Genomic DNA, 14,059 nt, shown 5'->3' on the forward strand with positions numbered 1-14,059 from the left:
TACTGATTTTCTCAGAGATAGAAACTGAAAAAAAACTAGCTAAAATGTAATTATTAACATGGTCCTGTACTCTACTTCTTCTTATTGACCTGAACTACTGTAGAATGCATAAAGTAAGAGGCATGGTCTATAAAGGCTTCTTTAGTGTTTTGAAGCTGAGGACTTCTGAAGCTGAGGACTCCCCCCCCCCCAAAAAAAATTAGTCAATTTGTTTCTTTTTAACCCGTGTGAAGAGAGGATTGTTGCTCAACCAAAGAACGGGAACAAGAAATATGAAGGAAACACACACCCAGTGTTCACTCGTCAGGTCACATATTACACAAGTGTTTATATTGATGAATTGAATATTGTGTTTGGAAAGCAGCGACTGACAGGTTTCCTACAAGTTCATATGTGATGGGAGTCCTGTCACGTGGAGAGCATGGCTACTGTACCCTTCAGCAACTGCTTCAATTTTATTTATTTTTTTACAATTTTTTATATTATACCTTTCAGGATACAAATCCCTCCAAGATGGCATACAAATTAACATTACAATTTTATAAGCACACACAAAATATGAACATACAAGAAGGTCACAAGGCTCGTTCCCACAGGGCAGTTGGTAGTAGAAAGACTCTGCAGCACCGGACAGTCCAGCTGGCACAGGCTCAGAGTGGGTCTTTGCCTGCATCCCCCTGTTGCAATCCTTCCCACAGGGCAGATTTGTGTGTGTGTGTGTGTGTGTGTGCGCGCGCATAGTGTGTGCCACACTACAAAATTTGCTTTGCCTTAGTGTGCAGTTTTTGCCTTTGTGCGTATACGCTTGTGAAGAAGCCCCAAGGAGAACTAGCGTAATGAATAACATGGAAGGTTATGGAATCAGAAGAGCATATTAGCAGTCAACTTACAGAAAAAGTTTGCCCATGTTTATCCCTGCTTATGAAAAAAAAAGGTTTAAAATCACTGGTAAAAGCAGGGAGAAAGGCGGAAATTTAAATTGCATTGATACTTTGATTTTAATTTGGAATTATTCACATGCTGCTAATACTTTCAGTGTAATGACATCGTCTTCTTCCTGCTAAATCTGTTTTGAATCACATCTGCTATCTAGCAGTTGCCTCCAGTAAGGCATGTACAATTTCTGATGTCTGATGTTGCTATTAATATTCCTTTTGTGAACAACAGATTTTTGTTTTAAAATATTTTTACATCTTGGTAAAACAGTTGTAGCTCACTGACTCAGTAGGCACCTCCTCCTCCTCTTAGATTAGCAGTCAGCTCTGCTGCAGCATCCTTAAGAGGGACAGCAACAGCAAATTTTACACTTAGAATTTCTGTGCATTTGAAAACTGAGGGCTTCAAGTTTCTGTATTTAAAATATTTCCAACACCACTATTAAAACACCCTTTTAAAACATTAGGTTTTGTGCCATTTCCCCCACCCACCATACTCAGTGCCCCAGTAAGAGAAAAGACGATGATTGCCATTAAGGCTAGACTGCTCATACTGTTGGACGATGCTTTTTTATGATTGATGGGGCATGGGGAAGTAACATGCCCATCCCATAAGCTTTTCTGGGTCTCCAAATGTTGAGTCGTAAGAGATATTTCTGTTTGAAAAGAGGTAAGTTTTTCCTCAGGACAGTGCACAACTAATTACATTGCTCATTTACTGAACTTTAAATTCATGATACACCATAAATAGATTAAAAAAAACCTGTTCATATGATAATGGACAGATAATGAAATAATGCATTTCAGAAGATACTTTTTAATCACAGAATAAACTAAACTCAAGCATACATTCCTCAAAGTAAGTAGGGAATGCCAATGGGGCTTCATGTTTTCACTGTACTGGAATTTTTTATAAAGCACAATAAACCAGTGTTTATTGCTATGACACAGTTCAAGCTAATCACCTGCATACAATTAATCTAGACCAAATGCATTCCATTTTATGGCTGAAACAATGTACTTATTGCATAAAAAGGGAACATATTAATATTACCATAAAACAATTTAGACTCTACTTGGGTTTTTTTTTCTGAGTAGTCAAATCTGGGGTAAAGTTATTAAGGAAAAACTAGAGAAACGCCAAAAAAATGGTAAGAGTGATAATTTTGTGACTTAGGATGTCTGCTTTCTCTGGTGACCATGTACCTATTGATAAAAAAAAAATCAAGTCATCCCATTATGTGTCCTGTGAGCTATGATACATATAGGGACATAACACATTAATTTCGTAAACTCACTCTCCAACTTACGACCGTGTAAACGGGGATATTTATAGACATTGCAAACATATCTCACAATTCAGGTTAACAATTAACAAAATGCACTACTGACTCATCAAGGTCAATAGCTGTTGCTAGCCAATGTTATTAACTATACATTCACTGTGCCTGTTGCATTTGTACAAAAGCCCTGAAATTAATAGAATTAAACTTCACTTGGATGATTCAGAAGTTCCTCTGGAAGGAATCTCTACTGACTGGACAAATAGGTTCTCCCAACTTTGCATAGAAGTCATCAGCCATGACTCGCCTCCAGATGGGGTTCAGAGCCAAAGCTTCAAAAATACACAAAAGTGCAATTTCTAAGCAAGTCAGGATTAAGTTTACCCCCTGCTGTTTTGCCATTTCCTGCAGACACCACCACCTGCCATTGAAGTTTTATAAAATCAATGTTTGTGGTAGCAAAATACAACATTCAGATATTCATTTACCTGTGTATATCTGAATGCTTCCTAAAATCTTCAACATAGGTAAGTGGGACCAACAGGAAACAGTTTAAAACAGCAGGGTTTAACCTCAGCAGCCACTCTGAGTGATATCTTGCCCCGAAGCCTTTGTAATATCCATTGTAGTAAACACCTGCGAGGGAGAGGAAAAAATCCACAAATTATTTTTATTAATACGATTCAGAAATCCAGATTCCATTCAACACCATTCTGGCTGCGACTGTGTAACTGGACTAAAAACCTAACACAGAATTATCTTACTGTGAGCGTCAATCCCCAATGTGTAAAAAAAAGGGTAGCAGTGATTCTTTAAGCACAAAAAATTATAAATATGTTTTCAAAGACTTGTTTTAAAGAGTAATGTTCAGTGTCATGCCTCCTAGGCAGTGTTTATCCCAGGACCCCAGAGAGAGAGAGAGAGAGAGAGAGAGAGAGAGAGAGAGAAGAATCACAAGGGAGTGGGGAGAAAAAAAGAACACACGTGTTGCAACAAAGAGATGTAACAGAACAAGGAGTGGCTGTTTGTTTAAAGATAGGAGATCCTTAAGTTATCGTAGAGAAGAAAATCAGTTCAAAATGCCACAAATGTATGTTATAAGATGAGAGTGGTACTGAAACGCTTACCTCTGCACAAGTTGGATGTATACCAATTGTATCATTAAGTAATTCCTTTGTGAGACCACATTTTATTGCTGCTCCAAAGCCTTGTGTAATTTCCCCTGCATTAGGTCCAAGAACATGAAATCCTATCACACGGTTCTTCAAATAAAAGGGGAGGGGGAGGGAGAAGAGAGAGGTAAGTTGTCCCAGTTAGTATTTTCCCTTAAATTGTAGGCAGCTGCTTATTTGCTAGATGTTCTGCCTACTTCTGGTATATCATTTGCAAAAAAAAAACCCTGCAATCTGAATATTGAATTAGTTTCCAATATTCCAACACGAATACAGATGGCAATCAACTTTACCATACCAGACACTACCTTAGTATGTTACACCAATCTCCCCCCCCAACTTTCATACATTATCGTTTTTCCCAAATCTTGCGCCCATTTGATCATTACATTTTTTGTTAATTCTTCTTTGGTCTCCCATTCCAATATCAAATCGTATATATATTTTATATATTTATTTTTACCCTCCAATATTATTTCCCCAAATTTAGACATTTCTTTTTCAAATCCAATTGTATTGTCTTTTTTAAATCTTTCATTAATTTGAAAATATTGCAACCAAACATTACAATAATCAATAATTCCGAACTTCATTATATTCTCTTAACCTCAGGGTCCCATTTATCTCTCTTAACAAATCTTTATACACTGGCCAATTATTTTCCATATTTGTTTTTTTTTAACTGTTATTATTTCTTTAGGCGATATCCACCAAGGTGTTTTCGGCTCCAATGTTGCTTTATATTTTTTTCCACACTTTATATATTGATTTTCGTATGATATTGTTCCAAAAGCTGTTAAATACTTTCATTTTGTCTCTCAACATATACCAGTGCCATCCAAACCCCAACCTGGAACTTTCCAAATCTAATATTTCATTATTTTTTTAATTCAACTCAATCTTTTAACCAATATAATGCAGCTGCGTCATGATACAACTTTAAGTCTGGAAGACTTAACCCTCCTCTCTCTCTTTTATCTATTAACACTTTGTATTTAATCCTTGGTTTTTTTCCTTCCCAAATAAATTTACTGATGTCCTTTTTCCAATTGTCAAAGCATTTTGAGCCCCCCAGAATTGGTAGATTCTGAAACAGAAACATCATCTTGGGCAAGACACTCATCTTAATTATCGAAATTCTACCTAACAAGGAGATCTTCAATTTGGACCACATTTCCATTTTTTGCCTTATCTCTCTCCAAGTTCTCTCATAATTCTCTTGAAATAAATTTATATTATTGACCGTCATATAGATCCCTAGATATTTTATTTTTTCCCTAATTTCAGTTCCTGTTAATTCTTGTAATTTTTTTCGATCCAATTCCTCTACATTTTTTTGTAAGAATGCCACTTTTTTTACAATTTATTTTGAGCCCCGCCAATTCTCCAAATTCATTTATCTTTTCAAGTGCCTTGGGGATACTTTCCAGTGGATTCTCAGTGGTGATGATTATGTCGTCCGTGAACGCTCTTACCTTATATCTCCTGTATCCTATTTTAATTCCTTCTATTCCTTTCTCCTCTCTTATATTCTTCAATACAATTTCTGATACTATGATAAACAGCAAGGGGGATAGCGGACATCCTTGTCTTGTACCTTTATTAATTCGAATCTCTTTAGATGTAATTCCGTTTACAACAATTCTCGCTTTCTGTTCTTCATAAATTGCTCCAATTCCCCTTCTCATTCCCCCCCGATTCCTAGCTCTTCTAGAGTTTTCCTTAGAAAGGCCCACGACACCTTGTCGAAGGCCTTTTCCGCATCTATTGTCAGAATTGCCGCTTCCTTTCCTCTATCGTTTTCTAAAGGTTCAATTATATTAACTATATTTCTAATATTATCTTTAATTTGCCTTCCTTTAACAAATCCCGCCTGATTTTCATGAATAATTTCATTTAATACTAAATTTATCCTATTGGTCAATACTCCTGAATATATTTTATAATCGCAATTTAGCAGGGATATAGGTCTATAATTTACTGGGGAATCCAAATCGCTATCTTGTTTTGGTAATAAAGTTATAATTGCTTCTTTCCAAGAATCCGGTATTATGCTTTTATTCAAAATTTCATTCATTACTTTACTCAAATCCACTATTAATATGTCATCTAATTTTTTATAATATTCTATCTGGATTCCATCAGGCCCCGGGGACTTACCAATTTTCATTTTTTGTATTACTTTCCTAATTTCTATTTCTGTTATATTTTCATTAATTTTAGCTACTTTTTCTTTTGCTATTTTAGATAATTTAGCTTTACTTATATATTCTCCCATTTCTTTTTCTTCTTCTTTTCGACAAAGGTTAGAATAGAATTTCTCAAATACTTCCCTAATTTCTTTGGGCTTTTCAATCCCCGTCCCTTCCACTTTTAATCTGTTTATTAACCTTTCCATTTTCCTTTTCTTTAATTGCCACGCAAGTAGCCTCCCTGGTCTATTGGCTGTCACGGTCCGGTCGGCGGACGTCAGGACCAGAGGCAAGATGGTGGTGAAGAAGCAGGAACAGGTGCAGGCAGTTGCAGAGTCAAGGAGCAAGGCAGAGACGAAGGTCCATGGGGCAAGAAGCAAGGCGAAGGCTCAAGGAACAAGAAGCAAGGCGAAGGCTCAAGGAACAAGAAGCAAGGCAAAGGTCCAAGGGTAGAGGAGCAAGGCGAAGGCAAAGCAAGGGTCCCAGGAGCAAGGCGAAGGATCAAGGAACAAGAAGCAAGGCGAAGGTCCAAGGAACAAGAAGCAAGGCGAAGGTCCAAGGGTCGAGGAGCAAGGCGTCGACAAGGCGAGGGTCCAAGGAGCAGGAGGCCAGATGCAACCAGGCAGGGATAGCATTGCTGTGGCAAAGAGCTGAAGGGAAATGCTGGGCTTTTATCCCTCCCAGCTCCTGCCACCAGGTGCAGTGAGATCTCAAGTGGCCTCACCTGGGGGACTACTCCTTGCCTCTCCAGCACAAGCTGAGGACTTCACCTGTGTGGCCACGCCTTGCTTCTCCAGCACAAGTTGAGGCATGCCCCAGTCCTGCAAATCACTACAGGCCCCAGAGCCTGACTCCTTCCCATACTTCTGACAATTGGCCCACTCAAAATGCTTGTATTTCCAAAATTGTATTTGTCTCTCCAATTCTTGTTCTATTATATTTTCATATTCTGTTCTTAAAATCTTTAGTTCTTGCTCTATTTCTTTGTCTTATATAATATCTTCTCCTTCTTCTTTATTTCCTCCATTAATTTTCTTTTCTTTTCTTCCTTCAAATTTCTTTCAATTTTATTTTGTTGGACGAGATAACCCCTCACCACTGCTTTCCCCGCATCCCAAACCGTTTTCAGATCTACTTCCCCATTACAATTTAGCTCAAAATACTCTTTCATCAACTCACGCGCTCCCTGCACAATTTTTTCATTGTTTAAAAGAAAAACATTCATTCTCCATCTTCTATTCTTTTCCTGTTCTTTCCTTTCCAAACATAACGTTATCGGGTTGTGGTCTGTTAGCGTCTTGGGGAGTATTTCTACTCTCCCAATTTCCCTTATTATGTCTTTAGAGACCCATATTCCGTCAATCCTACTTGCTACTTGGTGCCATGAGGAGCAATATGTAAATTCTTTCCGGATTGGATATTTGTACCTCCATGAGTCTACAAGATCTAAGTTTTCAACCATTCTACAAAAGTTCTTTGGGAGGTTTGTTTCTTTCTTTTTCCCCTTATTTGCTGATTTATCCAACTCCGGATTCATAACTCCGTTCAAATCGCCCATTATAATCATATTTTCCTCCGCATAGCCAATTAATTCCCCCTCTAATTCTTAAAAAAAAATTAACTTTACCCCCATTGGGTACATATATCCCCACTATTATCAACTTTTTCCCTTTTCTTTTCCTAATTTTCCATTTTCCAGAATTTTCTCATGTTTTTTATTAATGTGTGTCTCTTGGAGACAGATAATATCCCAATTTGATTTTTTTAACACATGCCCCAATTTATTTCTCTTCTTTTTATTATTCAAACCGTTCACGTTCCATGAGATTATTTTTAAATTCATTTTTATTTTATTAATTTATTATCAATATATATATATATATATATACTTACTGCTCAATCAAGAGAAAATCACTCTCTATGCCTTTTCCTCACTGCTAAGCCACAATCTCTGTATTGCTGAATTGATAGTAGATATAATAATAGCTTTTTTCAGGGGAGCTTTCCCTTCCTATTTTCAATCGAAATGTTTTACAATTTTATCCCTCCCCTCCCCTGTGGTTCCTTTTAAACAATTCATTACAATTAAGTTTCTTGAATCAATCCTTCTTCTTCTTCTTCTTCACTCGCTCCAATTTCATTTTCTTCCTCCGCATTGCTGTCTTGTTGTTCTTCCACCGGTCTTATTTTCTCTCCCCCAAGCTCCTGCCAATATTTTCGCCAAAATATGTCCGCTTCTCCTACTATCTCGAATTTCCTCTGCTTCCCTTTATAGAAAAAAGATGGATACTCCCAGCGAAATACAATTTTTTTCTTTTTTAATGGTTTCGTCAAAAAGTCATATTTCTTTCTCTTCTGAATCAATCGGGGGGGACCTCCTTCAATATCACAATCTCAACTCCTTCTATCTTCAATTTCTTTTCCCCCTTCGTTTTCAAGATCTTTTCCACCAGCCATCCAGTGGTGAACGATACTAAAACGTCCCCTGGCCAATTATTGGCTTTGGCTTTCTTTGAGTTTACTCTAAAAGTCTTTCCCACTCTTTCTTCAATTCCTTCTATCTCCACCTCCAACCATTTCGCAACCTCTTCCACAATTATTCTCTCAATGTCCTCACCCTCTTTCTCTGGTACATTTTGAAACCTCAATGTTTTTTCTCTAATTTTTAATTGCATCATTGCCAAGGCATCAAGAGCAGCCTCCTGCAGTGCTCTCTGCTCATCTAGTTCCTTCCTCATTTTTTCCGTTTCTTTCTTACTTTCATTCTTTTCATTGTTGGCTTTTTTGATGTTGTTTTCCAGTGCTTGGATTTTATTTTTCATTTCCTCTATCTCTGTTTCCGTCGCTTTACTTCTCTCGTACTTCAGTCAGTTCACTTCCTATTTCCTTTCTCTCTTTCACACCCTTGTCTACTTTTTCCTCCATTTTGTCCACTTTGTCTTCCAAAAATTTCATCCTGTCACTCATCTTTTTTCAGTCAAATCTTTCTTTACTTCTCCTATGTCTCCTTTTAAACTTAGAATGAGTTCTTTCAAGTCCATTTCTGCTTCCATTGTGGAGTTCCTTCTTTGTTGTTGATTTCCTACTCCTATTAATTTGGGTGGCATTTTCCTTTTTTTCCTTCTCTGCTTGTAATATCCTCTTTCTCCACCAGGTGGCACTTTGCTTGGTATTGCCTGTCTTTTTAGTTTCCTCCTCTGGTGTCGCTGTTTGGAGGCACAGTCGATTTACAGTCTCTCTTTATACACTTCTCCTTGTCTCCAACTCTCCCCCTACTTCCTGCTTCTTCTTTCAGCTTTTTTGCTTAATCATTTCTGTAGTGAGGCATCCGCCATTTTAATAATTCCCTTTTAAAAATTCAGTCTCTCTCTTCTCCACACACACACGCTACAGCCCGTTAGTCTCCCGCTTTCCTCAATAAACTAATTTCTTTTATTTTCCAATTGCTCAGTCTCAAGCAGTTATCTTTATACTAATCCTTGCTTCCCAGGCAAAGTTCATTTGCATGCATGTACTGTATCTCAATATACGGAAGACTTCTTTTAAAATACTTCTTAAATTCACTGTCTTTAACTCAAACCACTTTTGCTCCGGCAGCGTCTTTAACTTCTTTAAAAAAGCACTGTTTCCTTACGTTTCTCTGCCCCCTCACTCCCCCTTTTCAGCGGTTTTTTGCTGAGTTGATAAGGCACAGTTCTTGGGGGGGGGGTTTCTACATACGTTCTTCTCTTTTCAAACCCACGCTCCGGTATATGGCAAATTGAAGGCAAAAGAAATTTTACCGTCTTGGCCGCGTCGCTCTTGCAGGCTTTAAAGCAGGGACGTTGATCTCAGCGCCTCCGTGCCCAGGACTCCCCCTCTCCTCAGCCTTTTGGCGAGGGATGCCAGGAGTTCCTCAGGGGCACCACCGGCAACTTCAGGTAAGGATCGCCTCCTTAACCTTTTTTGGGGTGCGGGTAGCCGTCTGCCCCCCCTTTTCCCCCTGAATTAATTTACCGAGACTCAGAGCTCTCGGCAAGAGCGTGCTCCGCGTTCCGCGGCAAAACCGGAAGTCCTTATGGCAAAGAGATATCCAAATTATATCAAGTTACGACCTAAAGGAAAATATATATAAGATGCAATTTAGGTGGTATCTGACCTCGGTGCGATTGGCTAAGATATATAAAGGAAGTAAAAACATCTGCTGGAGGTGCAACAAAGAAGTCGGAACGTTTATGCACATTTGGTGGAGGTGTAAAAAAATAGACTTTTTGGGATGGAATCTATAGATAGTTAAAAAAGATAGTTAGAATATCATTTAGGAAAGAACCGGAAATTTTTCTCCCAAGTATGCTAAATGAAGAAATCAAGGAAAAAGACAATCAAGGAAATCAAGGAAAAACCTAATAAAGTTTAATTTTATAATAATAATAATAAAGTATGTTACACCAATCGAGAATAGGAAAAAATACAAAAGTGAGATGCTTAGACCCGCTATTAAAAGTACTTAAACTGAATTATTAGTATCTATTCATTTCTAAGCCACAAGCTCATATAAAAATGTATTCACTCACTGTGCAAATAAATGAGAATAAAGGTAACCACTGATACATCACATTAATGAGAAGTTGGGCAGAAACCAATGAAAAGGGTTAGTTCTATTGTCCACCACATGAAAGGAAGATGGAACAGGTCTAACCCCAACAAGCTGGTTGGAATTATAGGAAGGATGGTTTTCATCCTTCCTATAATTAGTTTGATGACTTAGCTCCACTAATGAAGGTTATGCATGGTAAAAACAGAAGACAAGAATACATTTTCTCATACTACTTTAAGAAAACCATTTCAGAAGAGCAGTAGCATATTTCATAAAGCTTTGCCTAGATTCCTGCTTCCAGTGTGATAGTGAGTTTTGACCTCATGCATGAATGCAGTTTTGCTTACAGACCCAAACTTAAATACATATAGAACTATGCAACCTTACCTTTCAAATACACTATGAATTTATGTTAATTGAAAGTGTGTCACTACACCAGTGATAGCCAATGTGCTGCCCTCCATATACTCTGGATTACCTGTAAGTCCCATCAACCCCATCCATTCAGGGACTGAATGTTTAGGGAATGTTGTGGAGTCTAGACAACAGGGTTGGTTACAATCCAGTTAGGGTGAGACAACTTCATTAGCTGTGCCAAGTTGTGCACCACTAGGGTATTTTCAGCTGGACGCTTCCAAGAAGCTGAGCTGCTTTGTGGCTTCAATAAAGAAATAAAGCCAGGGAATTAGAAGCTGCAAGTTGCTTTTAGTACAGTTTTAAAATAGAACAGATAAATTAAGTTACTGTACACTTGGAGGACGGCTGTAGGTCAGTGTGGTACAGCATTTGCTTACAGCAGGTCCCAAATTCAATTCCTGGGATCTTCAGGTACGGCTACGGCAGTCTCTCGCTTGAAAATCTGGATGGCCACTCAGTGTAGATAATACTGAACTGGATGGATTTATGGTCTGACTCGCTATAGGGCAACTCTCTGTTCCTACATTTTAGCACCCTGGGCAGAACAATCCACACAACTTTGAAGAGGATGTCCCCTGGCTTTCTTTATATTTTGGAAAATAGGAAAATGCAAGAAAACAAATGTTTTTAGAGCAGAATACGTACATTGTCAAGCTTATTGCAGATTACTTTTCCATAGCAAGTGTTGTTATCTCTGTTGGGTATTGTCCATTCAAGTGGCCAGAACATCGCGTGATACACCTGGAAAAGAAAGTTAGGCTTTTAAAGTTTGTTTTCCCTTTAATGACTTTGTGCTTCACTTTTAATAATATCCCTTGCACTTTTTTACAATACTGTATCTCTAAAGTGGTGCGTGCAAGCATCTCAGGAACCTACACCCTCGGGATGAAAAAGAAAGGGAAGCTGCTATTCCTATCCTTGCAAAAAGGAAAAGGAAAAAAGCATGTGGGAGAATGTCCCCACCCCTACATTTATGCTGTCAAGGAAAAAGCCTGTGTGTAAGAGTGAACCTCAACAGAGAGCTAGGGACTACCTTTCCACCAGTAAAAACACTGGGCTAGGGAAACAGGGCTGTGAGGACAGCTCAGCTAATGTTCCTACAAAAATAAACTAGATTATGAGGCACAATATGATTGCACATATATTAATACCCTGAAGAGAACCCATATTTAATTGCAAAGTTTTAAGACTTCAATCTCACATCTAAATTTTCTTGTCCAAGTTGTTCAATGGCTCGTTCTTCCGATAATCCACAACAGCCATATTCCAGAGGTGTAAACACAGTAGTTGGTACATTGATGTAGTCACACTAAAATTGAAAGCAATTGGGGTGAAAATGCAACAACCATCCTATAAAACTTGCACTGGCCACAGTACAAACAATAGCATATACTCTTGCAGCAAAAGCAGCAGCCCAAGCTTAACACTTAAAGCAGGGCACAGATACTGGTCTGTACAGTCGTACCTTGGTTTTTTAACAGCTTAGTTCATGAACAACTCAGAACTCAAACGTTGCAAACTTTGCCTCAGAAGCCAAACATCTGGCACAGCTTCCGAATGTTTCAGAAGTCGTTTCATTCTGTTTGAAAACCAAGGTACGACTGTATATGTTTCCAAGCTCACCCCACCCCACTAACTCTCAGGATGCTTCAATATGTCTCTCTCCTTGGCAATCACTCTATCCTTTTCATTATTTGCTTTGATTATTTAACTTCTATACCACTTAATATATTATAAATATCTCTAAGCGGTGTACAGAAAACTGAAGCAACAACAGACAACTTAAACAAAATATTAGAAAAATACAGTGTTACATATACGTACAAATGTTACAGTAATACAAAGTTACCAATATATAAAAATCAGTATCAACTCATTTTCCTTCTGACACACCATCTCAGTCTCCGGGTTCTCACACAGGGTCCAACAAACTCTCAGCTCACCCACAAAAGTCTCATAATGAGAAGAGTTCCTTGGAAACTTTTCCAAAATTCAATTCATGTAAAAGCCCATGTAGTACTTTCCAAATTTTGTTAGCAACATAATATAGTCACCATACAATCACAACTCAACTTAGAGACTACTGTAATCAAGTGGCATATAAATAAATACAAAAAATGGCTGTGGCTATACCAGAAGTTGGACAGGGATCAGTGCCTTCCACTGAGATTCGTAAGTCCAATGCTAGCGTGTATCTCCGAAAATAAGCCATACCCCGAAAATAAGCCATAGTGATAGGCAGTTTAACCTTGTAGGTTAAACTGTACCATACTTAATAAAAAAATAAGACATCCCCTGAAAATAAGCCACCGTGGTTTTTTTTTTTGAGGAAAAATATCGTGTTTCTCACATTTTAAGACATGTCTTATATTTATTTTTACTCTCGGGAGGGTGTCTTATTTTTTTTTTTTAACTAACCGCTAAGTTGATGCTGCTGCTCAAGCGCCGACAAAGCGCCCAGCAGCGCGCGCCGCATGGAGCCCCGAGCCAGCGGGACCCGCTGAAGCGCTGACAAAGCTCCCGGCAGCGCTGCGCAGAGCGCCCTGAGCCACAGGAGCACCGTGGCTCTCGGCCTCTCCGCCGTCCCGTTCTTGTCTCCGCCGCAGGCGCCGCCGCCTCCTGCTCCCTCCCGGGGCGTCCCAGGCTTCGCCCGCTCGGCAGCGCTCCATGCAAAGCCAGGGGCGAGCGCAATTCCACCAGGAGGTTCCCTCCGCAGCACCCGTAGAGACCATAGAGGAAAGGCGTGCGGCAGACACACCACTTCCGACTTCTGTTACCCCCACCCACTCCTGCTGCGGCTCGGGGCGCTCTGCGCAGCGCTGCCAGGAGCTTTGTCGGCGCTTCAGCGGGTCCCGTGCCAAGGGGAAAGGAAGGGAGGAGGGGAGAGAGAGAGGGCAGAAAGGGAGGAGGGGAATAATCGCTGGCGCTACATGGTGAAAGAGAAAGGCAAGTTATGGCTCCACGTGGAGCGACTGTCCCGAGATAATTGGAAAACAATCCTGCACTGTGTGAGCGTTTCTGCAGACCACGAGGCACTGCTTGGTCCTTCCAGTTTGCTGCTGTTGCACGCCACGAACAGCGGAGGGTGAAAGGAGCAGTGCCGGGTAGCCAGAGTAACCTCCACCACCCCACAGCCACAACGTTTCCCAGCACAGGACGATTGAGGCTTTGTCGGCGCTTCAGCTGGGTCCCGCTGGCTTGGGGCTCCACATGGCGCGCGCTGCGGACATTGCTGGGTCCCGCTGGCTCGGGGCTCCATGCGGCGCGCGCTGCTGGGTATTTTGGCGAGGCCCTCCAGAACTGCACTTACGGTAGCACTATGGCTTATTTTCGGGGTATGTCTTATATTTTTTCAAAGCATGAAAATCGTGCCATGGCTTATTTTATAGGCACATCTTAAAATGTGAGAAACACGGTAAATATAAGACGGTGTCTTATTTTTGGAGAAACACGGTATTAGCAACTGATATGGTGCATAGGCTTG

The 14,059-nt window shown here is 39.7% G+C and overlaps 1 protein-coding gene across 2 annotated transcripts in view; it reads right to left on the reverse strand.

Annotated features, from left to right (window-relative positions):
* Window positions 1–442: 442 nt before the first annotated feature.
* Window positions 443–14,059, reverse strand: part of TXNRD3 (thioredoxin reductase 3) — a 36,819-nt gene continuing 23,202 nt past the window's right edge. For both annotated transcript variants that reach the window (XM_035106482.2, XM_060271400.1), the window contains exons 13-16: window positions 11,777–11,884; window positions 11,221–11,316; window positions 3,346–3,480; window positions 443–2,854 (exon numbers count right to left, since the gene is read on the reverse strand). In XM_035106482.2, the coding sequence (XP_034962373.1) occupies window positions 2,792–2,854; window positions 3,346–3,480; window positions 11,221–11,316; window positions 11,777–11,884 (402 nt within the window). In that variant the 3' untranslated portion in view covers window positions 443–2,791. The remainder of the gene's footprint in view (window positions 2,855–3,345; window positions 3,481–11,220; window positions 11,317–11,776; window positions 11,885–14,059) is intronic.

This window comes from Zootoca vivipara, chromosome 2 (assembly GCF_963506605.1).
Source record: "Zootoca vivipara chromosome 2, rZooViv1.1, whole genome shotgun sequence".
In the NCBI taxonomy this organism is placed as follows: Eukaryota; Metazoa; Chordata; class Lepidosauria; order Squamata; family Lacertidae; genus Zootoca; species Zootoca vivipara.